At 45.8% G+C, this 24,763-nt stretch overlaps 1 protein-coding gene across 1 annotated transcript in view; it reads left to right on the top strand.

Annotated features, from left to right (window-relative positions):
* The first annotated feature begins 656 nt into the window (after positions 1 to 656).
* The window catches only part of SNTB1 (syntrophin beta 1), a 117,476-nt gene continuing 93,369 nt past the window's right edge, over positions 657 to 24,763 (top strand). Inside the window, exon 1 of the mRNA XM_009471101.2 lies at positions 657 to 1,290. Within this exon, the coding sequence (XP_009469376.2) occupies positions 765 to 1,290 (526 nt within the window). The 5' untranslated portion in view covers positions 657 to 764. The remainder of the gene's footprint in view (positions 1,291 to 24,763) is intronic.

Consider the following 24,763-nt stretch of genomic DNA (forward strand, 5'->3'; position numbering starts at 1 on the left):
CCAAAACAGCAGTGTGAAAGCTTTGTCCTCTCTGGTGCCTGAGTTGGAGCCTCGAGCCTCTCATCAGGCACCGAATTGCTTCCTAGGAGGAAAGTAGCATGGGAAAAACTGAAAAATGGGCAACGTGGCCTCCGTGGGCCTTAAAAATTTGTGATCAAAGGCAAAGAAACCAGGTTCAAAATGTGCAAAAGTATCCATGACACTCACCACCTTCATCCTACACAGCTGTGAAACAACGTGGATACTACTTTCATACGGTTGAAATTTAACTACCTTCGTGCCACCTTTTAGTTTAAATCTGCTTTATAAGAAAGTCTCTGGGAAAAAGAAAGTTGCATTTTCGTTTACGCTGCTCTGCCGCCGATGTCCTTCACCTCCCTGCCACAGCAGACGGCAGCTGCCGGGGGCTGACACCGCCGCTCCCCGCGGGTCCCTTCAGCGCTAAATGCCATCACACCCCCGGCTCGAAGGGAGCCGCGACGCGGCGGGGCCGTGTCCCCGCGATGTGTCCGTGGGAGGGGCGGGACACCCCGGCCACACAGGCACCCCCCCCGCCCCCGGACACCCACGCACACGGGCGGCGGCAGCGGGCGGTGCCGCCAGGTGCGCCCGCCCCGGCGCGGCCCCGGGGGGGCGGCCGCGGCTCCTCGCCCCACCCCGCCGCGCCGGGAGCTCGCCGCCCCCCGGCTGAAGTCCGGTGCCGCCGCGCCGTGCCGCGCCGTGCCGGGGGTGCCGTCACTCGGCGCTTCCAGCATGCTCCTAAGATGGCGGTAGCGGCGGCGGGCGGCGGCGGCGGGGGCGGCCGGGCGCAGCGCAGCGGCTGGCTGGAAGTTTTGGTGCGGGAGCGCTGGCACAAAGTGCTGGCCAACTTGGGCGGCGAGGCGCTGGTGCTGAGCGGCGAGGAGCGCCCCGACGGCGCGGCCCACAACGGCCTGGGCGGCGATGGGGCGGCGTGCCGCGGGGCCGAGGGCGGCGGGGGGGCGGCGGCGGTGCGCACCGCCTTCACCGACCCCCCCGAGCAGGTGCCCGAGGCCGTCTCCAACAAGAAGCGGTGCGTGAAGGTGCTGAAGCAGGAGCTGGGCGGGCTGGGCATCAGCATCAAGGGGGGCAAGGAGAACAAGATGCCCATCCTCATCAGCAAGATCTTCAAGGGGCTGGCGGCCGACCAGACCCAGGCCCTCTACGTGGGCGATGCCATCCTGGCCGTCAACGGCACCGACCTGCGGGATGCCACCCACGACGAGGCGGTGCAGGCGCTCAAGCGGGCCGGCAAGGAGGTGCTGCTGGAAGGTAGGGGCCGGGGGATGGGGGCGAGGGACTGGGGGCAGCCCAGCCGCCAGCGCGCCCCGGGGCGGCAGGCTCTGGGGCAGGTCGGCTCGGCTGCCGGAGAGGCGGCGGAGCCGAGCCGCGGGATGAAGAGCTGCCCTCGCAGAGAGTTTATTCCCCCCACCCCGAGCCGCGCCGGGACCCCCGACGGCGTGCGTTAAGGACGTAGCCCCTCGGGAAGGGACGAGCGGGCTGCCGGGGAGCTGGGCTTGAACTTTCCCTCCTCCCCTCAGCCGCCGGAGCCCCCCCAGCCCCGTCCGTGCGCGGCCGCCGGAGCCCCCCCAGCCCCGTCTCGCCGCGGCGGCGGGTCGGCTCGCAGGCTGAGGGCTCACGGTGGGAGCCTGGCCGACCCCTGCCGGGGCGAGGGATCTTCAGGATCTGCCGCCTGGACATTTTCGCGGTTTTTCAGCTCAAGAAGGGTGGGGGGAGTTGGGTGCCGGGAGAGGAGGGGTTAAAGGAGGAAAGGAGTCCCTCTGGGGGACTTTCCCGCGCCAGCTCGAACTGCCCGAGACCTCCCGCTGTCCGACTCTTCCTTGCCTCCGTCCACCGCCCCACTCCCGACTAGAGGAGAGGGGGAAAAAGGCTTGAATGAAGCTGGTGGTGCCTCACTGACACATTAACCATCCCCGCAAAGCAGCGACTTTCGTTTCCTTTCCCAAGGGTGACTGAAACAGTTTTGTAAGAGGCAGCCCCTAAGGCTACCGAGCCCGGAGTAAGGAGCCGAGGTTGGTGTTCGTGCAGGAGGCGTGGAGGGAGGGTGTCCCCCCAGAGCGGGTCAGGTGTTGGGGAGGACGTGAGCAGAAGCAGAGCCTAGTTCCCCAGGACAGCGAGTTCATGAGGAGAGGCGTTCACAGGCATTTAATCCTTGTCTTCTCACAAGGACTAGTTTACTTGCTCCACCTGAGAGAATGAACAGCTTCACAAATGCCGGTGATGTGCGTTTGATAAAGTGATTATGTATTTGCCCAGAAGTTCATTTAACTGGAGGTCAGTGGCATTTGAGGCATGCTGCTGCGCCTTCTTCCCCCGTGCCATCGCCTTCCTGCGAGCCACAGGCGCTCCTGCCTCGCTGTGCCTGTAGCCCTTTCGGTACCGCGCATTTTTTCATGTGTGTGTTTTTGGTCCTTGTTCTGAGAAGCAAAGGAGGTGCTGCTGCCGGGTAGGAGGTGCAGCTGAGGATCAGCTGTGAACAACCAACTGTGGCATAAAGTTATGAAAAAAGTTTGAAGAGGAGGGAAGGTGAGAAAATGACATCTGCAGTAGCGTATGCTGAGAAACTGTTTGGTGTTGTCCACATGACAGTGAAAACTGTGAAGGAGTTAGTGCCCCGTGAAGATTTAAGAAGCTGAGGGCAATTGCGTCTCCCCTCCCTGCGTGCCCTGCGCTGCTCGCGGGACCAAAGTGCATCTTGTCCTCCCTCGCTGCAGCCGAACCGCTTACGAAGATACCTGTCAAGTCTTAATACGAACTTCTCATTGAGGTCTGAGTTGAGGCTGTGGCATCTAAATTCTGTCACTGGTTTGTTTATGCAGTTTAAGGGCTTCCTGGGGCATGGGCCAGGCAACGGCTGACCTTTGGTGTGATCTAGCAAGTAGTGTACAGATAGGGCTTGCAACAGTCTCCCTCCCTCTGTGTAGCGCCTGCAGTAACAGCACCTGAACACGCTGCTGCTGTACGAGTCTTAAAAAACCCTCACTTTTTTTCCTGTTAGGAGCGAAGATGAAGCTGTTTCAGCGTGGACTCTTAGCACCCTCCGTCTCTCCCCTCCTTTCATTGTCGCAGCTATTTTCTTGCATTTCTTTGCTCCGTGAAGGCTGATGTGCCTCAGTGGTTGTTTCTGCGATGGAATTTGTAATTTGTAAATGGAGAGCACACTTCAGTAGTCATCCCTGTGTAGAGTTAAAATATTCTGACACTGAACTCAGTATTTTGTCCTGCCTTTCTCTTGCTATTTCAGCAGAGTATCCAAAATGAGTTGGCCACGGTGTTGCCCCGGGAGCTGCTACTCCTTCAGCGGGGAACCTCTCTCCGTGAATGGCTTGTGTAAACAGGCAGTTTAAAACAATTCTCTGAGATTCGGTTTCCCACTTTGAAGCTCTTTCTTCAGTAGCACAGTCTAAAACAGTCTTTTTTTACTAAAGGAAGGAAAATCCAAGTTTTTTTTCCCTTGAAAGTATAGGAGGGAGAGCCTTGATTTTCCTTTCCTTCCAGACAATAGGAATTTGCCATTTCCTGGCTTCTTAGAGAGTTCTGTATTGCAAAAAGCAGCCTGCGCCAGGGCAGGGCAAGACCCCTGCACAGCGCCTCTCTAGGATCTTTCTCCAATTAACAGAGCAATGCCAGCATGTATTTCCAGGGTCAAACTGTCACATTTACATTTTCAGGGAAATTCTGAGACTTGTGATTTCCAGACCACGAAAGACGAATTTGCAAAGGCACGGCAAGGTGCGAAGCATGAGGGGCATATTTCACGGTACAACAGGGCTCTGGGTATTGCCCAATGCATTGTGTGTTCCTGGAAAGGGTCTTATGGTTGAGTATTTCCTAGAGGTTATCAGCAGCGAATATGTGGTCAGTATGGCTCAATACACCCAACATCAGAGTGCTGCAGCCCGTCTGTTATATAGTGTCCTTCCTAAAATTGTTTGCTCAGTGAGATGAGGCATTTACCAGCTCAGCACTAAACTGTAGTCTCTCCTGCTTTCCTGTGCGGGGGTGGAAGGGAGCGGAAAATCCCTCCCCAGCCTCTGCACCATTTGTGGGCAGCGGGGCTGGCGCTGGGGTATGTGGCGGGGTGAGGAAGGTCTGCGAAGAGGGGAAGGGTATGGGGCAGTGCTTTGTTTTAACACTCGCCCCTTTTGCTGCATCGATCATCGTTTCTGAGCTGGTAGAAATGGAAATTATTTGCTGAAGGGTCCGGGTGGCATGGCTGCTGTAGCTGTGCTGGTGTGGGGTGGCACAGCTGTAAAGCCCAGTGGGACAGGTCCTATTCTAACAAGTTTAGTAGGCACCCTGGGTTGTTCTCTCCTCTCATTTTCCACCCTGAAGGACATGAATCTGTCGCAGTCCAGCTACTAAACTAAGGTTGCATAAATCAGTTCCTTCATACAGTTCTGATATGTGGGGTTGGCCAGGGTGCCTTGAAAGCACGTAGGATTTGATAAATGGAAGGGAAATAAGGCAACAGGCGACACTGCCATAGGAGGAGGCAGAAGGTTCAAGAGAAGGAGTTGATGGTGAGGAAGGACTCGAGCCCTAAGAAATCCTGCTCTCATCTACAGGGATGGACTTCTGCCTGCAGGTTTTAATTGCCTGTGAGCTTTCCATCACAGCTTGGGTATGGGTGCAGGGGAGCGAAGCAGGCAGTGAGCAGGGCCAGGGGAAGTGCTAGCGTTGGCCTTGTCAGCGCTGGGTGGCTTCTCAGGTGTTCAGTATATCAGGACGGAGCTTCTCGCCAGCGTTCAGGAGCACAAACAATTTCCGTATGTGAGAGATGAGACAGCCTCCTTGTACAGTGCATATTTGCAGACGTGGAAGGCAGCTAAAATTATCATGACAGCTATTGTTTGTACATATAATTTCCCTGCTGTTCTGTTAAATTGGGTCTTCTTAAATAAGCACTTTGGAAAATCAAGCAGCCCCTCTTGTGCCATGTGAAGCACATTACATTCAAGTGACTCTCAAGACACAAAAGGTGTTTGTTTTTATTGAAGCATCCTAGATGAGAGCAGTCCCTTGGCATGCTCAGTAACCGAGGTGGTTGTGCTTTATTCGTATTCTCTATGCGTTTGGTGAAAAAAGGAAAAATTGAAGTAGCACGCATTCACGTCAGACAGGATCCCTCAGCATGATGCTGTATTTGGATGTGGAGAAAATAAAAACACATCAATGTGGTTTTTTGCTAGCTGGCTTCAGGATATTTTTTTAGATTGCATCACTTCCTAACTTGTTAAATGTGTGTGGACAAGCTTCTGATGATGACAGTGGCAGGTACGTAGTGGGAGAAGGAGCATCTTCTTAGTGTTGCTAGTTTCTTACTCATTTTGAGTGATTCCCGGTTACGCTAACACAATTGCAAGGTAGGGGTTATGGCTCCCTTGAGAAGTGGCTCTTGCAGCCTCTCTGGGTTTGCAGAAACTTCCCCCAGAGAGGCAGCCCTCTGCATAGTGAATTTTAGCATATGGACAGTAGACCATAGTCATCTTCTGTAGCCCTCTTGGGAGTAATCCGCAACTTTAAAGCACTGTAAGAGTAAGCATGGTGCAGTCTATGCCATAGTAACATGTATTATTTTCCAAACAATATTTCTGTAAGAATCGTAAGGATTCTCCCCTTCCTACCCTTTTAAAATTTTCTTTGGGTGAAGCAAAGCAATTCTGCCTGGGTGAATTACATGTTGAAATAGTGTAAAATAGGCACAGGCTACTTGTTGGCTGTATTTTTCTCTTATCTATGTTTTTGTCTCTCTTTCAGTAAAGTATGGACAACAGGAGATTTCTGGGGGTTAACAAAATACAATATTTATCCAAGAAAGTGTGTCTCTTGCATATATAGGGGAAAAATGAGGCACAGGGCACTTAATAAGTGCCTACGTGACATAACTACTTACTACAGTCAGGGCTGTAAATCTCGGTGATTGCAAATTTTATGCATTGTTATTCTTTATACTTCCAGTAAATGCATGGAGAAAACACTTCACCTTTTTTTTTGGTGCCAGCAAATATGCAGTTAGGGAAACGCTTTGTACTTAGAGGCTATACCGCATTTCGTAGCCTGTGTGGCTGCCCTTGGCACACATCAGTTTGAAAGTGAAATTGAAAGGGAAAGGAGCAGGTAATCTTATTCACAAGAATACCAGGTCTAAGCAGTTCCCAAGAATCTCAGTTTTGATTGTTTCAGCTGCCTGCGGCTGATGGGGAAGCTTGAGTGGGAACACTTGGTGTGTCTTTCATTGATTAGATTAGATTACAGGCTAATTTAGCAGTCCAGACAGTCTGTATCACCTTTCACAGATAAGAATCAGTACATCCTCTTTGCAGTAAATCTGGTACAAGACCTGTTTCTCAGTTACTGGAAAGAAAATAAGGCAGTTGTGGGCAACACATTCCTGGATTTATCTGGACCAAGTGCAGGGTTCCCCCTCAACCCACCCACCTTGGAGATCATTCTTCCTTAGGACTTAGTACCAGCTCCTTAAGGGTGCTTAGAAGATTAAATATGTCTAGGGATCTGGGATTCAATTGCACATAGAGAGTCTACATGTTAAGTATCATTAGAAATAAAAGCATTTTTTAAAATCCCAGCAGTAATTCCTTTGTGGAAAATTAAATTGAAAACTTGGTATAACTCTTTGAAGAATCTTTAAACCATTAGAGTAAAACTGAAAGCTGAAGGCTTTTGCTATAGTTAATGAAACAGTGTTTGTATCTTAATTTTGCCATGGCAGCTGCCTTTTCACTGAGGGCCAGTCCCACCCTCCCAGGAAGGCTTTTTCACACAGGTGATCACCAACGACGCTGACCTCTCCCCATCCCTGCTCCCCACTGGTGTTGGGTCAGAAATGCTCGCTGCATGGCTGTCCCGAGGGAGCTGGTGAGGAGTCTCTGTAATTCAAACCAGAGTTTGTATTTGGAACAGCCCAGTATGACAGGTTGATGGTTTCAGGCATAAGTTGGGAAGGATTTTTAATTTTTTTTTTACTTTCTTAATCTCACTGTTTTTATAACATATGGTGTGGAGCTTCTCCTGGTAGTAATTTATCTGTAAATTTGACTTTAAGTATAGCATCCATTTGAGTGCATTCAGAGTTCATAAGTGTTGTAGAGTTTACCATATCTATTTGTAATCTGTTCCAGTGGTTACTTACTTCCAGGCTTTAAGAACACATTGTTTCCATTCCATTTTTCTAATTTAGATTTCTGATCATAGGATTATTTTGTACTTTATTCTGCAAGATTATGTTGCCATGGCTACTTGTTAGAATTGGTACAGCTACTTCAGTAGAAGGGAAATTGGAGGAAACAGTAGTTCAAGAGAGCAACAGCATACGTAAATGAACAAAATATGATGGGAACAAAGCTGTCCCAGCAGTGCACGGGAGACTCTGGCTTTCCAAGTATGCAAAAATTCTTCGAGCATCTCAGAAAAACAGTTGGTGAAGAAGGGATGGTAGTGGTTAGTTACTAGAACATGCAAAAAGTCTTTTAACTATATATCATATAGGCTTTGTGAGTAGCCTACGTAACACGGTTTTGCTGGCCCTGATGTGGTGGGTGGAGGTGAGCGAGATTCATCTGTCTTACCCCCTCCCAACCCCCCACTGGTCTCACTACGGTGGCTGGTGTGAAGTGAGCTTCGCTTGCCTCAGCTATGTTACCTCTCCAAACCTTAAACTATGTCGAGCAGAAAAAAATACCGCTGTCAGCATAAGCTGTGTCTGTGCTAAGGGTCTTTGCCAGGACATCTGTACTTAGAGCAATCAGGGAGAGCATCATACTGTTGTGGTGGATTGGGAAAGAGCTGGGATTCTGAATAGTAGGAATAAATAGTCTGTTTTGGCAGGGGCACAAAGCTAGTTGTAGAGATGGGAAGGAACATCAGGGGAGTGGCAGCATTCAGTACATGCCCTAAGGAGCATCAGTGCAAGGAGGGCGTTAGAAGTTTGAGGTGAGGCATGGCTGATTTGGGCTAGAGAAGTTTGTGAGAAACTACCAGGTATGTAGAAAGTGTTGGAATGCTACTTGTTGCTCATGCTACGTGTTGGGAGGTGAGTTATGAGCCTCCTTTATGCTCTTAAATAGACGACTGTCAGCTGCTGTTTTGCAGGACCAAGAAAGCTGCTCTATGAGGCTTGGTCTCCATGCTTTAAAAGATGGCTAATGGCCCTGCCTTCTGTGCCTTGCACTTCTGGAAGAGAGAGGAATCATTGAAATTATGGCATCCAGCATCCTGTGTGTGTCTCAGAGTCCAGCAACACTGAGTAATGAACTAGGACACAAAAGTTTTTTACCTAACTCTTCTTGCAGGAGAAGCTGGGAAAAGACAAAATTGGTTTGTCCATCGGCCACCAGCTATCAAAACATACTGTTCTTGAGAACATACGTTAAGAAACTGGCTTACAAAAGGTTTAATCAACTGTGACTAGTCCTTCAGATTGCTTCACCACTAGATATTGCCTTGCTGTTTGGTTAAATTTGTTCCTTCATGTAAATTAAATTAAGGAATATAATTTCTGCATAACTCTTTGGCAGACTTGAATTTCTGACTGCTGCTACTGTACACTTCTATTACGGTCTGGCTTTAATTTTGTCTGTCTAGAACTTGAACTAGTGAACTGGTTATGGCTTTCACTGCGCGTATACTAAGGGCGCGACACAGCAGGCCACTGCCAAAGCAGCACATCTGTATTGTAGCAATTGGGTAAAATGGAGTTCTTAATTGTAAGGAAATGAGCCAGAACAGTAGATGTGGAGAAACTGTCTCTGATTAGAAATGATTAACATACAGCACACTCCTTCTAAAAACGTTGTGCAGCTTTTTGCTGAACTGTTGGAAGTCGTAATTGTTGGCACAGCTCTAAAAGTTGTCGAAACGAAGGCTGTGGCTATGTTTATTCTTCACTGCTCAGGGATGTTTCCTTCTAAAGATGACACGTATTCGAGCAGTGAGTCTGCTGCAGGCAGCACATAGGTGAGTAACTTGTGTGTGTGAATAGCTTCTGTTCACGTTAATGGCATGAATCAGTGTAAATTCCTGCTATGGTATAAGTATCAGAGAAACAAGATCCTTTTCCCCACAATCTGAAAGTTAGAGACATATCATAACATCAAAATAAAATGAAAAAACTTTTTTTTTTTTTTTTAAAGGAACAGTATCAGGATATAAATTCTCTGCTGGCAAAGGAGGCACAACTTAACTGATTTGCTCCAACAGATAACATGACCTCATGGGACTATTTATCAGCCTCACGTGCACTTTCAGGGAAACAGAGCCATTAGTTAAGCTTTATGTTCCATTTGCCATAGGCATATTCTGCTGGTGCAATACCTATTTTGGCTTTTAGCATAATCAAGTAGTGTTTTAGCATAATCAATGAGAGAGTATTGAAAGCTATACCATGGAAATAACGTATGTCCGCTCTTGTCTGAGTTATTTCAATAATAGCTGTTTCCAGGCTTTACTAACGTGTGTTTTACCTGCCATTGGCTCTGATTCTGCAAGGGGAGCAAGAGGCAGCTGTGTGAAGGTAAAGATTCTGGTGAGTTTTAGTGTTATCCAGCACGTAGCTTATGAGGCTGCTTTAAGCTAATAGTTTTAACTCAGATGGTGAGAGTTATTCTGTTTATCCTGGAGTTTGGGCTTTAGTCACTGTGAAACAGCCTGGAAGGACAGAGCTGGTAGTGGGGCAGGCAGGACAGTGGTGGCAGACGTGATTTCCCTTATAGCAGGCCGTTGTTCTTACTCTTGCCGGGCAGGAGCCAGCAGGATCCTTCTCTTGCTGATGTGAAGCCAAAGGGGGGATTTAATTATTGGATGTTCAGGAGTATTTTCCAGGAATGAGCTGAGCAAAATTTACTTTCAGTACTTGCTGCTTGAATTCTTTGTGGAATTTTTTTGATTGATTTTTGTTTTGTTGGAATATTTTTTGGGGTTTTTTGGTTGTTGTTTTTGTTCGGGATGCTATGGACGGAAAAAAAAGGCTTCCGAATTACCATTGTTTCCCAAAGAACACATTCTCCTTGGTAAATACCTGCCCTTTTTGATTTATTTGTCCTGTCTCATGCAGTGGCAGACTCTCCTGGTACACAGCCTCCATCAGCGATGTGTGGCTGGGATGGAGGGGTGTCTCCAGAGAACCAGCAGGATTCTTGTAGGATTACCTACCATATAAATATGTACCTAGGCACAGAGACACACACCATAAGATGTATTTATATACATAGCTCTGTAATGAACAGCCCCATCAACAGGCATTCCTTGTTTGGGGCTTGACCTTCAAATGTGCTTGAGGCCAACATGGTTATACTAACTTTAGGCTGCTGGGGTTTTGCCAGGTCTGGAGAGGCTGAGCTGATGCCGGTGTTACCGATCGGGTCTCTCCACTGCGAGGGCGATGTGGCGGGCTGTCCTGGCTCAGCACTGCATGGTGAGGCTTTACATATCGCACGCCTGGAAAGCCTCTTCCAGAGCAGGGGATGTAGCTGGTTGTGAGCTCCGTTGAATAAAGTCAAGAAGAGGGGAGCCAGCTTCAAGCTGGAATGACAGCAAGCTCTTCGTGAAGACCTCCAGATGTTATTACTGTGCTTTGCCTAAATTAAACCCACCTAGATTGTAGATGCTCAGGTGAATGGCTGGTCGAAGTGTTAACATAGCTCAAATTCTTCAAACAGCTGAGGAAGTCCTGAGCACGCTGGCGGGGAGAGACACAAGCAACACAAACCTGCCGACAAACCTCAAGGTGCTACAGATGCCACAGCTAATCTGCTTGAAGCCGCTGTTGCTCTCATGGCTTTTGCCGCCCTCTTCTTTGCAGGGGTAGTGGTTGGGTTGCAGGCTGATGCCGGGATGTTTGTAGACACAGCTCTCGTCTAGCCCTAGGGAGGAAATCTCTATTCCTGCCTTAAAAAAGGTAAATAAAAGCTCATAGTAACTTCAGTCTTCTTCATGTTTGTGAAATGCTGGAGAAGTGTCCTGCCAAAAAGGCAATAAAAGAAAACAGCGTTTTAATTCAGGAAGAATGCAAGTGAAAGAAACTAGTTTTAAGAAGTTCCTAGTCCATTCAGTGAACAGCTGTCTGTATAAATAAGCCAGACCTATGTGATGTACGAGGGCAGGTCATAAAGAAAACACAGCAGTAACAAACTAGTGGAATTTCTACTTAACACATTAAAATCAACCCTGAAAGGCTCCATTAAGGAAAGCCATAAATTAAAGTTCTAAGAGGTGGCGTGTAAAATATCCCTGAAACTAAAAATGATCCTCTGTCAGTTTTATGTTTTCCTTTCACTGTGTTATATCTGTTTTAATAAACATGTGGGATAGACTATCAAAAGAGCAGCACTTCGTCTGTGAAGCCTTGAGGAAATAAATAGCGAGTCTGGGCATATTATAAATTTCACCCAATAAAAATAAACTTAAATTGATTCTGGGCTTTGGCTGTGTAAGGACTGCTATGCTAAGACCATTTGGCGTTGATCTTGTTTTGTATATATATTGAACTTTTCTGCTAGGCATACCTTGAAATGTTAGTATTTAATGCTTGAGTTTTCATTCAAGTACTGCCAGAGCTTTCTTTCTATGTGCATAAATAGTATTAAGACCTTGGAAGGGTTTCAAGGTTCACTCTCTTAACAAAATATTGAGGAACAAATACCTTTTGGTTTTTGAGGGAGGAAAGGAAGGGTTGACTTGAAAACACACAAGTTTCTATGGGAATATTTATGATGTTTTAATTTGAAATGGCATTTTATATTTAAAAAGAAAGAAATTTGCTTTCAAAAGGCTTATTTGAACTTGCATTTTAAAACTTTTCTGAGTATCATTTTCCATGTGGAACAGCAGAGAATTACCCAGTGTACCTTCTCCGCGTGGAAAATCTTTGCAATCATGTCACATTTATCAACAGGAAATTTTCATGGCCAAAAAGTTTTGACCAACTCAATGCGGTAGCTTTTTCCCATCTTGTTAAAATACGTAGTTCATTTCTATAAGTGCAGGTATTTATTCTGTTCTTCGGAAACTTTAGACGCGCTTCCCCTTAATCACTTTGTTCTTTTACTCTTCTATCAATATGCACGTTGTACAAAGTGGACAAGGATGTATATTTGGTACGAGCCAAGACACATATGCTTCCAGTGGAGAAGTCACAAGTGATATATTACATGAATTCCTGTGAGGCATTTATGTTTGATCTTTTCAGTTAGTCATAGTTCTGGAGGTATGCTCCCTTGTTTCCGTGACACTCACAGTAGAAGCTGTACAGAGGGAAATGAGGAAGAAACTTCTTGAGTCTCTAAAACTTCCCTAAAATAGCTCTTCTAGGTGTAATTTTAATACCTCCTCAATGCAGCTGTAAATTAAATTGGCCCAGTACCTTTTCAGCTTTTGCTGTGTTAAAGTCTTTGTGTAGAACTGTATGTATATGAAGGAATCAAGAAGTGTTTGTGAAACCATAAAGGGTGGGAAATTATTTCTATGGGGGAATATGCAATGTATTATTTTGTTTCTTTATTTTCCCTTTGCTTGCTTTCTGTTCACTATTGCGTTGGCTGATGCTGGTTTGGGAATGCCTTTAAATGTAGCTGTTTGATTCCAGAGCTGACCTAGCCCTGGTGTGGGCACAGCTATAAATGTCTATCAGCAATATTACATGGGCAGAAGGTACAAGTGGGTACACACATAAAGCATAAGCCATGAGCTCACATGTGTATTGTAAAAGTGTTTGCTCGTATCCGAGACAGAATTTGTTTGTTGTCAGTGCTATGTAGATTTGGTTAATTGTTCTATGAAAATGGAAATAAGTAGTCTTGATTGTACCTGCACTGAAGGAGTCTCTGGGTTGATTCATTTGCTGTAGTGCTTCACAGGAGGCTGCACCTGCAATTTTGGTTTTTCTCAGGGTCTGTGTTCTCCACCTGGACCCCACCATCCATGTCTGGCTGCCAGCGGTGAGCGGGTGATGGCCAGGCTGGTGGGGATGAATTGCCGTCTGCTAGAGAGTGCTGAGAAAGGAGAGTGAAGGTGGAGCAGAAGGTGGGAGAGTGAAAGCTGCCTCCTGTTCAAGTTGGCATGAATTTTCCCATTGATTTCAGTAGGATTAGGATATTTTTTAGCAGGCAATAATGACATAAATCAATGATGGGGAAAAAAAGATGCTGATGCAGCTTTAGCCCATCTCTGATACCTACTGCATTAATTCTCCCTTAAAATAATACCGACAGATCTTTGGTCCTGCATGGCTGCAAAGACCTGCTTGCAAGCATTTCAGTTGAGGCTCTGTGTTAACATGCTGCTTGACTGTGCTTAGCAAACCTGATTCCATACTCCCAACTCCACAACCCTTTCGGCTTGTCCCCCCTTCCTTCCCACTCCCCCAAAGCCCAATGAGCGAAACCATTGTAAAATAGACGTGGCAGCAGCTGAATCTCTGAGTTCAGTCATGTTGTGCAATAATAATTAATTAAACAATCGTTATTTCTTAATCTACTGTTCAGTGCTAATCACAAAGGTTGAATAATAAAGCGCAGTCAGGTCTGTGCCTGAGCTTTTGGTCTTTGTCTCAAATTAGAAAAGCATAAAAATGTAACTTCTGCAAACCTCCAAGGTTTCTCTTAAATTCCAAGGTGACAGATACTGTATCAACAGCTTTCCAAAGGATGTTTCAGGTTTTCTTTCTTGTTCAGAGCTAAAAGCTCTGACCTCTGCAACAGGAGAGACACACTAAAAATAATGTTTAACTGGGAGCAGGAAGCAGTTATTGTTTTTGGAGACAACGAAAATGTAGTTTCAGGTGAAGGCTGGTTTGTAGAGTTATGTTTTTCTCCTGAAAGCTGCACCCAGCAGAAATTTGACTTCTTTCCTGTTGAACGGGAGGTTTGTAAGTGCCCTCCCGCCCTCTCTGTAGCACTGTCAAGGTGTAGATGGTTCTCCAGGAGAAATTAAGAGTTCGCTGCTACCTTGGTGCCATTGCAGTGTATAATGCCAGACTGACAGTCATCAGAGATATTCTGGGTGTGCAGAGTACACCAAGCCCAAAGCCTCTGTGTGTCTTTCCCTGACCCGACAATGCAATGCTCTTCTCCCCTCTCATTTTTCTGGATATCATTTGCCTCCTTTCTGGCTTCTGACCGCATCATTTAGGATGCGAGGCAACATCAGAAAGAGTTTGATGTGTATCAGCCTGATTATGCAGGAAAACCTGCAGATGTAGCTTAACAAGTAATTGCATAATCAAAATGTTAGCTTGCTGACTTTATCCCGGCTGACTGCTTTGTGTATCTGAACGTTGGCAGATCCCTGCTGGGGTTGAACACTGTGTCCGGGCAGGCTCCATCAGATGCTGATGGTCACCTGGCTAACAGCCAAACCTGGTGGTTTTCTTTATCTCTAAAGGGGTGCAAAGTTGCAACTGCAGTTTGAGAGTGATTGAAAAGTGACGGAATTGGTATCATCACAAGACGGTACATAAACTGCAAGCCTGCTGTATTTCGTGTCTGAGGTCTTGGGAGAATTTGGGTTAGCTCAGGAGCACTGAGGTCTCCAGGCCTGGAATACAACCCAATGACCTTGTGTTTTTTTTCTCCTTTTAAATATAGGTATCATTAGAAACATACAGTGAGTTGAAACTAACCCCTAATTTTAAACCTGTAATCGTAGCTTTAGAAGAGTGTTGCAAAGAAGGCTCTTACAGTATTACATGAAGAGTACCCAGTTAAAGTATAATAACTGATTCGGAAAAGTCAGGTGGGACGCAGGTCTGCAGTGATAAGTTCATGCTTTTTGAACGTTATTTCCTGATAAATGCTAGGAAAAGAATAATGCGAGTTTAATTCAAGAGGCACTTCAGCTGCAGTGCCCCTGGCATCAGCTTCTCTGGGGTTCAGTTCTGGCTAATGGCCCGCTGTGGTGCAGACCAAGTCCCCTGGATAGTCCCGCTGAAGATTTGTATGAGCTGCAGTGGCCAAGGATGCTGAAAAGGGCCTGTCAGCTTCAGCTTGCTTGGGGGAGAGGTTTGCTTGTGTCCCAGAACCACCTCCTACCATGTCGCTGTTCAGTATGGGAGGTGGCAGAGGGGACTGAGCCGCGAGGGCCACTGGCAGCCCCCTCGGGCCAGCCTTCCTCACGGCTGCCTCACTGGATCGACGGCTCCTACGCACAGGTACTCCCTGAAATTGCTTGCAGAGCAAAATTAGGTCACGCTGTCTCTTCAGCCTTTAAATAAATATTGTATAATAAGAGTATATGAAAATAACAATATATGAAAATATTCCGCTTTGCAGGCTGAAGCGGGGTGGACAGGGAGCAAGGACAGGCAGAACGCCCTATCCAGTTCTTTGCAGTGTGTGTCTGTAGGCTGAAGTTTAGTCTGTGCAGGCTTCTCTCTCTGTGCCCCAATCCTGTAACTATATAGATCCAGATGTCCTCTGCATACATCAGATGTCTTAATATATTTCATTGAAGCTAAGTTTGGGTAAGGCTATGCAAGACTAAGACCCATGATTTTGTTTTTCCTCTCCTGTGGGCATACGAGTACTGATTGCACTATATAAAGCTGCTTGCTGTTAAACCTGTCACTGTTCAAGGTGAGGAGAAAAAGCGTTCGTGTTTTTATCATCACTCCTCCCTCCCAACCTATGCCGCACCAAAACAAACAAGGAAATGGTAGCAATTCCCAAGAAGTATCATTTTGCAGATCATAGCTTTTTCCACTGGAAAAAATGTAGCCATGTTTAACTTCTTTTAAAAGAGTGGCAATGTTGAATATACAAATTAAACTCCAATTTACACAGTTCAGATTTTCACGAGCACTTCATACAAGTATTCTCGAAGTGCAACATTTTGAAATAATGACATTTGCTAGGAACAGTCTTTGGGGAAATGGGACAGTGCTTGCGTTTTTACCCTTCCCCCTTTGACGCCAGCCCGTGTCAGGCCAGCAATGGGAGCCAGGCGGGAGGACTGTGGCCAGCTCCGAACAGATCAGCCTTTGTGTCCCCAGCACAAACGTCCCTCTTCTTTCAGAGGGAATGGGCAAAACGGGTTCTGACCCAGCGTGACCAACTGTTTGTGGCTTGTCTGTCAGCAGGACAGAGACAAGTGCCTCCTCTGTGTCCCCTGCTGCAGAGCAAAGCATCGAGCAGGCAGTTAAACAGTTCCAATCTTTATAAGCCAAAGTTTAACATCGGCCATAAGATATTTCAGCTGTGTCACAAGACTGCCCAAGTTGCTTCCTCTGCAGGGGTTTTCTCCTCCAGTTAGAGGCTCAGAGCTGCTTCGCTGCCCTGGAGCACCAAGCAGTGCAGAGGTGCAGTGGTGCCCAGCAAAGCCTCTGCTGGTTGTTTCTTTTTTTGGCAACTTAAGTCTTCAAGTGTTTGGTAGGAATACCTCTTGTGGGAACAAGTTAGCAATGACTTAGTAGGATGAGAGGAAACAGCCTCAAGTTGCACCAGGTGAGGTTTAGATTGGATATTAGGAAAAATTTCTTCACCGAAAGGGTTATCAAGCACTGGAACAGGCTCCCCAGGGAAGTGGTTGAGTCACCATCCCTGGAGGTATTTAAAAGATACGTAGACGTGGCACTCAGGGATGTGGTTTAGTGGTGGACTTGGCAGTGTTAGGTTTACAGCTGGACTCTTAAAAAGATCTTTTCCAATCTAAATGGTTCTATGATTCTGTGACAAAAAATGGTAATAAGTTCTGCCATTACTTGTTCCTTCAGAAGATGTGCCCTCGTGAAATTTAGGAGGAGACCTGCAGTTGATGTTAAGAGTCTAATTCTGCCCTTTTCCTTTGTATGATGTCTTACACCAATACTATTCAAGTGCTTAGTATTTTTACTAGTCCTAAGTAAACTCTGTTCAACTTAAGTTACTTCCCAGGGCCCAAGAGCTATTCACAGTTTTTCCTGAGCGTGGTGTAGCTTGCAGCACCTCTTACCTTCAGCAGCAGAGAGGTGGGATGTCTGGGACTGTAGTTTTGGGCTTTGCCAGTGTTGTTGGTATGGCTCCTTTGGCTTTATCTCAGTTACTCATCAGAGGAGGAAGAGGAAGACACTTAAAAGCTGTTGCTGTCCTGAGCACTGCTCGCCTGCTGTGTCAGCTGGGATTGCCTGTCTTCACCGCTTAGTCTGGCATGTTGTAAGCTGCAGAGGTTAATTGGGCTGAAACTACCTGTAGCAAAGCGTGGAGTGTTTCCATCACCAGGGCCAATGCTTTTCACACCCTACCCACCGTGTAGGGAGTGTGGTCTGATTTCTGTTTCCTAGTTGTGCTCCAGATCCTTCTACTTCAGTTAATGATATGGAGCCAGGCTTGGGACATGAACAGCCGTGAAGCTGGTGCCTACAGGAGATATATACATCACCTCCAAATGTTCTCTGTCTTTTTGTTTGCAGCAATGGTGATGGGCTGTGAGAGGTGGGCCCAGCGGCTGGCTGCCAGGAAAGGCAGTATTATAAACGTCTAATAATACTGATTAGAAATCGAGTGCTGAAGAAGTCTTGTGCTGGAGGCAAAGTCCCTTCTTTGTTCCTCTAGCTCACTTGTTAGAGACTGATCCTTCTCTGCTTCTCAGTGGTTGTGGTCTGGGCTGGGCTTCAGCAAATAAAGCCAAGCTAAACATGTATCAGGCCTAGTTGGCTGGCATGTTCACTTTTGGGTCATGGTTTTTGGTGTTCATGCTGTAGAGGTAACAACAGAGGGGAAATGCACTCATGACACCTTGCTGTGAGGGGTCCTGGCTGTGGTCTTCCCTCCGGGGTAGAGGAGCACTGAGCCAGCACAGCATGCGATTGGATTGTGGCTGGCATGCTATCATCACCCGCCGATATTTATTATATCCCGTGGAGCAGGAGGGAAAATGCCCCGCTGATACCATCCCCAACTGCCAGGGAAATCTGTCTCCTCAGTATTTTCAGAACTTGCTGGGCTCCCCAGGAGCATCCTGCAGCCAGACCACAGCCCGGGCTTCTAGGTAGACTTCAATTTGCTATCAAGAACTATCATAGTAATAGCTTAATTTTTTTTAAAGGAGCTATGAAGGGGGTGTCATTGTTTTAGCACTCAGAGAGTAGAGAAGAGAGCCCTTTACGTCCTAAATCTTTGACGTTCTTGAGTAATCGTGAGATGTGCTAACAGGGAATGGGGTTTAACAAGGATGCAGAGCTAGACGCCACATGAAATGAAATCTTAATGTAGGCTCCCGTCAAGCTGTAAAAAGGCATTTGACTTTGTTTTGAGGGGTAATGTACGGGATACAGTCTTTGCTCTTAAAGGAACATTATCTAATTGGTTTGGGCTTTTGGTTGAAAGGACAAATAATTCTCCCTTTTCATCTTTTTTTAATTATTTTTTTTTAATAAAATGGACTTGCTTGTATCTTTGAGTCCTTCCTTTTGCTGGCTTTATACTGTACTTTTTTACTGATCGTGTAGTGACCTTTGCCATCCCCAAAATCTTAACTTCTAATTCTGAGCGTTAGAAGGTAATAGGCAGAGAAAGGTGCTTGTGAATTTTCTTTTGTTTTCCCCTTTTTTGGGAGTGTTCAGACCTTTAGAGAGGATTCCTCTTACATTAGGCATTTAGGCGAGGCTGAGCATCCCTGCTTTCAGGATGGGCAGCAGAGAGAGAAACAGGCTGAGTGGTCCTTGGGAGATGCCACTCTCCCTCCTCACTTACTACAGGGGTACTAGCTTGGCTTCCAGTTACACCTCTTAGGTGATTAAAGTTATGTGACATAGATCCCTCCCTCGTAATGTTTTTCCAGCTTTTTCTTTGCAACCCGAGGACAGTTTTTTATTTCTTAGTTCTTACTCAGTTACATGGTTCTCCAGAATTGGGATTTTGAGGGAAACACAGAATTTGTGCAGAGCAGGATACAATCCGAAGAGCAGAAAGTGCTACATATCTTCGTTGCAAGTAATACAAAAAACCTGTATATACTGTTTGAGAATATTAGCATGTCATTGCATTGTGTGTTGGCCTTGGCAAGAAACTTGCATAAGAAAAGCCCATCCCTGTGCTGCAGTGCACCTCTTTGTGGTTGCCCTGATTTAACTATGCAATGCCATGCCAGAAGCAGATTATTTTAAAATGATATGAGTTAAAGGTATGATCCAGAAAAGTTGTCATCGCTAATGCTTGGTTTTTTGGTGATGGAGTTTACAGAGCAGAATCGAAAGTGGTTGTGCTGGCAGAAGGGAGCTGTGGACTCCAGCACGAGGCAGGAGAAGTGCTGAGGCTAGAGGAGGAACCCAGTGAGGTCGTTTCGTCGCTGAAGCCAACGTGTTGTGAAACCTCAGCCTGAGCTGAGCGGGACTTTCCTGCCCTCCTCCTGGCCTCGTTGGCTCATTCCCTCTCCTCCACCTGAGCTCTGATAATTGCTCCCCTGTGGCCATGCCGCATGTTGGGGTGCTCCAGGTCCCCAACTCCTCTGCCTGGGTGGCAGCAAGGTCAGGGGAAGCTTGAGTCATTTAGAGGTCCCTTTTGGGGGACAGCTTATCTTTAAGATCCATGTAAAACTGTTGTGAAACTGCACTCATCGTGCTGAGGCTTGTCTTGTTATTGTCAACATGCAGTGGATGAAATCTGGCCCTGGTGAAACCAACTTCAAACACTCAGTGATGGAGCAAAGCCAGGATGTCTCTTAGTGTTGCAAATTGTGCCACAGTTGAGAAATAAACAACCCCTTTTTTTTTTTAGAAAGCGCTAGACTGCTATGTGACGATCTTGAATTTCCAGTGTTAATTGTGTCACCTACAAGTTAAAGTGTGCTTCTTACCTGCTTTGTATTCTGTATATCTCAGCTTTTATATAACCTTGTGTTGCTGCATAAAGGATTGATATAAATCTTTCATACAGGCTGTCTCCTGGATTGTGTGTGGGAGTGGGAAATTCTGCAGAAGTTAAAAGTACCTGTCCTGAACAAAGGCTGGGTTGATTTGATAGCAGGAGGGATGATCTTACAGTTCAAGCGTCAGGAGCCGGCAGCTCTCGTTCAAGAGTAAATTTGGTCCATACTGTGCAGCTGATCACACATTAAGTGTGGGACTCCTGTGATTTTTCTAGGGCTTGCATGGGTCTCAGATCTAGATGACTTGTTCTATGCTAAACCCGGCCACATTGTATTTGCTCTGCCTTGAGGCCAATTAATTACATTGACTTTCCTACCCACTTCACAGAGCTATAGCTGTTTCAGTTGGTCTGTGAGCTCTGCAGCCTTTCCAAATGCTGTAGTTTATTTATGTAAGTTTTTTTTTTTAATATACTATTCCCTTATGTATTCAGTTCCTGTCCTATTAGTAACCAATTTAATTTTTTAACCTGTTGCTTATCACTTCTGTTGTTTATGCCTTCTTCCTTCCGAGTCTTGGTGACTCCAACCTAAATGTGCTGGTTGTTTACATCTCTACCAGTATTTTGCTCTGTTGCATGCTCTTCCAACATATTCATTAATCTTGCAAGCTACTCAGACTACCAGGTGTTGGAATGCTTGAAGACTTGCTTTCTTGGAAAAAATATTTTATTTAACACAAAAAAATCAGAACTGGAAGAAGCTTATCTTCATTAGCTAAATTAGAAAATTATGAAGTGTTGCAAAGATACGAGGAAAAAAAAACAGAAAAATTTGGGATTAGCAGGCTCTGATAGTGCTCAAAGAATCTTGGGAACTCGACTCACATCTCAGATTTTGCAAAGGGTGCAAAGTGACCCTTAGGTTTGGTTGCAAGTCTGACTGCCTCATGCCTGCAGGATGGCTTTATATTTTCTTGTTTGGGATTTAAAACTTATTTCTTAGTGTGAGGCTGCTTTCCAGACTCTTGCTCTGGCTTTTCCAGGAGATTCAGTGCTGCAGCATGGAAATGCAATTTTGCATGACCTAGAGATTTCAGTGTGTTGATCTGGGGTGAGTTTAATGCACCTTGGAGAACTTGGGGTGTGTTTGCTTTATGCTTAAAACTTTTCTAGAGAGTTGCTGCTGTGGCATTGACCTCCTTCCACCACCAGCTGTGTGTTCCTGACTCTTCTTTGCATGGCTCAGGCATTTATCTAAGTTTCTAGGGGCCAGCTTCAGAGAATTAAACCAGCAATAAACTGAGGTCGTTGCAGTGGCCATGCAGCCCTGAGCTGTCCCTTACACGAACTGGTGTTGTTGGAGTCGGGCAGGGAGTTGGTTCACACAGCTGAACATGAGGAATGTGTTTTCATGTTGTTTCATCAACAGAGTGAAAAAGATTCCCTACCTGAGCATCTCTTCTGATCCCTTTGCTGGCTCCAGCCCCGCTTGCTTTGTGGTCAGAGTTACTGAGTGGCACCTGACTGGGTCTCTTAGACTTGGGCTGGTTCATACGATCATTTTTATAGTTTCTAACCCAATATAGTGCCCTCAGCATGGCAGAGGAGGTGGCAAACAGTGATTCATGGATAGGAGCGAGAAGTTGGCCTGGCACTTCTTAAACCTGCTGGTGAAGGCATGATTACACACTAACCAGTTTCAGCCTGCAGCTGGAAAACATGGTTTGTGAGCAGCCACTGAAGCCCTTGCTCTTGATGGCAGCAGCCTTCACGTACAAATACATTGGTGGTTTTTTTCTTTCCCCTTAACTGATATGTTTTAGCATAATACCAGTTTATCTGAAACTTTCAAATTCTGGGAAAGTATGAGAAATAAGAACCGTTGTGTCTGAAACAGTGACTAACTCCTTTTTGGGGGGTTATTGAATTAATAGACATGACTAAAAAGCACTAGAATGGGGAGGCTGTGGAAACCCCTCACTGCCATTAGCCCAGATGGCATCTCTCCAATCTCATGGTGTGGGCAGATGGACTGTGACACCTCACGTGTCCCTTTCCGTGCTATTTTATCATGGTTTTTGAGAAATATGCACAAAAGCATCCCCTTCAGGAGAGGACTGAACTGTATCAGCCCTTTTCAGAGACAGCCTCAGAGAGGAACTGGCTGTTTATTGAGGTCGTCTGTGAAGACAAAGCCAGCGGTGAAGGCAGCAAGCCTGGAGATCAGCACGGCTACATGAGTTCCTGGGCTTCAGGTTACCTTTTAAATATCCCTAAACAGCATCAGGCCAAGTGCCCATGAGGAAGTACACAGTGGAGGCTGTCAGAAAACCTTCAGGGAGCTTTGGGTGTAGAGCAGATGAATGGTGGCACTGTGTCAGTTTATCTTAACACTTGATACAGTAAAATCACCTTGTTTTCCCCTCCTCTCTCTCCTTGCCTTCTCCTCCTCTCCTTGGTCCCCAGTGGCTGGTGTGAGCCGCCAGCATCCCTTTTGTTCAGAGATGCTGTGGGGTGGTGCCGGTGACATCGGGATGGAGAGCATGGCACAGGGCGAAGGTAGAGGACCAGGCTGTATTGTTGTGCTTGATGCACCCATAAGGATGTTTTGGTTTTTTTTCTTTCCTTTTCTTTTGTATGTGAGCATCAAATCTTTCATGCTGCATCTCTACATGTATTCCTGTAGTTGTTCTTGCTCTTCCAAGCTCTTTTACCTGGCTCATTTCTCTAGACCTTACAAGCATTTATCTGTCATCCCTCTTTCTCCCTTAAACTTTAATTTTTTTATTTCTTTTTTTTCCCCTTCTTTAAGCTAGCTCTGGTCTTGGTGTCTAGGGAGCACTTTTTGATACAAATCTTGGTTTCTTTGCTTTCCTGAAGTTGCACCCTCCCTGAAAAGTGACTTGGTCTGACTGGGGTCTGTGCCCTTTGCTGGAGCAGGAGCGGCTCTTTGGCAAAGCCCTTCTTGGCTTGTGAACTTTGTGCTTTAGTTACAAAAACTCCTCACCCAGTTTTAGTGGTGAGGCAAACTCAGGTCTCCATTTTAGTGAGGGCAAACCCAGGTCTCAGCTACACCTTTCTCAGCTCCTCGGAGAGGATAAAGCTGTTGAAAATTCAACACTTTGGAGCCTATCAGTTTTGCACAGGACGGAGGAGGTGGGAGGATTTGATATCTTTCTTTCCACAATGAAGGCAGCAGGAGGTGCAAAATGTAAGTTTGAGACTCAAAATGTTTTTTTAATTTATCTTGAAATTAAGCAAGCTGAATCTGGAAAGAAATTAAGGCATTAGTCTGTCTTGAGTTATTTCAGCAAGAGTGTAAACCCTCTTTACACCAGTAATGTTCCTGGAGGAACAGCATGGACCTCAGAAAGTATGGTTTCGTGTGCCGTAGCAATTTGAATCTTTCAATTTTGGGGTGAGCAAGCGTAGCAGATACACTAATAAATGTGTCCGATATTGAAATAGTTGTAAATATTGATGTTTACTCCTGCTGATAAATCTAGAAATCACCTCCTTAAATGAAGGTGCAGGTGGAGAGGTGGTAAATGTACTCTTTATACAGAGAAGCATCCCTGAGAAAGTAAAAAACACATCTTCAAAACCAGTAGAAATTAGAGATGAGGAGTCATCTGCCATCTAATCCAGGGGACCTGCCAGAGCAGAGTGGTGAAGCTAGCAGCCCTCACCTCAGTTCAGGATTTCTGATGATTTATGCTTTAAAATACCGTTCTTAATTTCCGTGACAGAAGAATACCGAGTTTCACAAATGTTTCCAATTCACACATAAAAATAGATAAATGGAAATTTTTACCATCTACTAAAGCTTCAAAGGAAGTAGTGATGTTTAGTTCATTAGTTTTGCTGTTTAAATATCTACAATCCATCCTGTCCTGGCTTATAGATTTAGTAAAGAATCCATTACGGATACGGGTAGTCTAGGGGGAGCATATCTGCTCTGTAAACCCTTTTAGCTGATCAGTATTATGAATGTATGTGAAATGTCATCTTTGTTCAAATGCAGGAATAAAGAATGCTTTTCTAATGTGTATTCTCTTAATCTGGTGCTTGATCAGAGGTTTTGGCTTCACAAACCAAAGCAGTAGAGAGAGTGAACAGGAAACAGTGTAGAAAAAAAAAGGAGCCAGAGCATGTTCTTTGCGAAATGTATGAAGCTGATGCCCAGAGAGTTTGGCAGCAAGGGTGTGCGATCAGGCTAGCACACCATTTTCTTCATTTGGTCTGTCTGCATCTATGAAGTAAGCCTTCATCCATATGCAAGAGGAGCCCAGCAATTCTCTGCTTGCCTCTTCTCTTTGCTTTCATGTCTTCTGGGTCACCATTGATTGTATTTTTTTCTGGTTCCCTCTCCCACGTGCCGCCTGGTGCAGCATCCTCATCACAGCAAGCCCTCATCGCGTCTTCGACACTCAGACATGATTAAGCAGCCTCTGGAGTTTGGGCAAGTTGCTTGCACAAATGCAATGGAGCTGTTTGGGTTTGTTTTTTTTTTTTTTAACTCAGAAGTTGAACTGCTTAAAGCACCTGCTGTTTGGGCCCTTACACTTTAAGTCATGATTTTTCTTGCTATTTCTGTTCCATATTTGCTTCACACTAAACATGTAGTCATCTCTGCCTTTCACAAACATACAAAAAGTGCAGTTTAAGGGATATATGCCCATGTTTGAGGACTGGGTCTGTTACAAGCTGACTAAGAAAACTGTCCTTGCATTCAGAGGAATGGTATTTTCTACTCTTTCCCCCCCCCCCCCCAGTAGTTCAGTTGCTGAAAAAAATGGGGAGAATGCCTCCATCGAAGCAGCATATTACAAAGACAGTATTAATTGAAGACCAAAGTTGTGCATACAGGTGTTTGTGCATTTATGTGCACAGCTTAACATCTTTGAAACTGAGCAACAGAAATTTGC

This window comes from Nipponia nippon, unplaced genomic scaffold (assembly GCF_047370975.1).
Source record: "Nipponia nippon isolate SJK-2023a ecotype South Korea unplaced genomic scaffold, ASM4737097v1 scaffold_1, whole genome shotgun sequence".
Lineage (NCBI taxonomy): Eukaryota > Metazoa > Chordata > Aves > Pelecaniformes > Threskiornithidae > Nipponia > Nipponia nippon.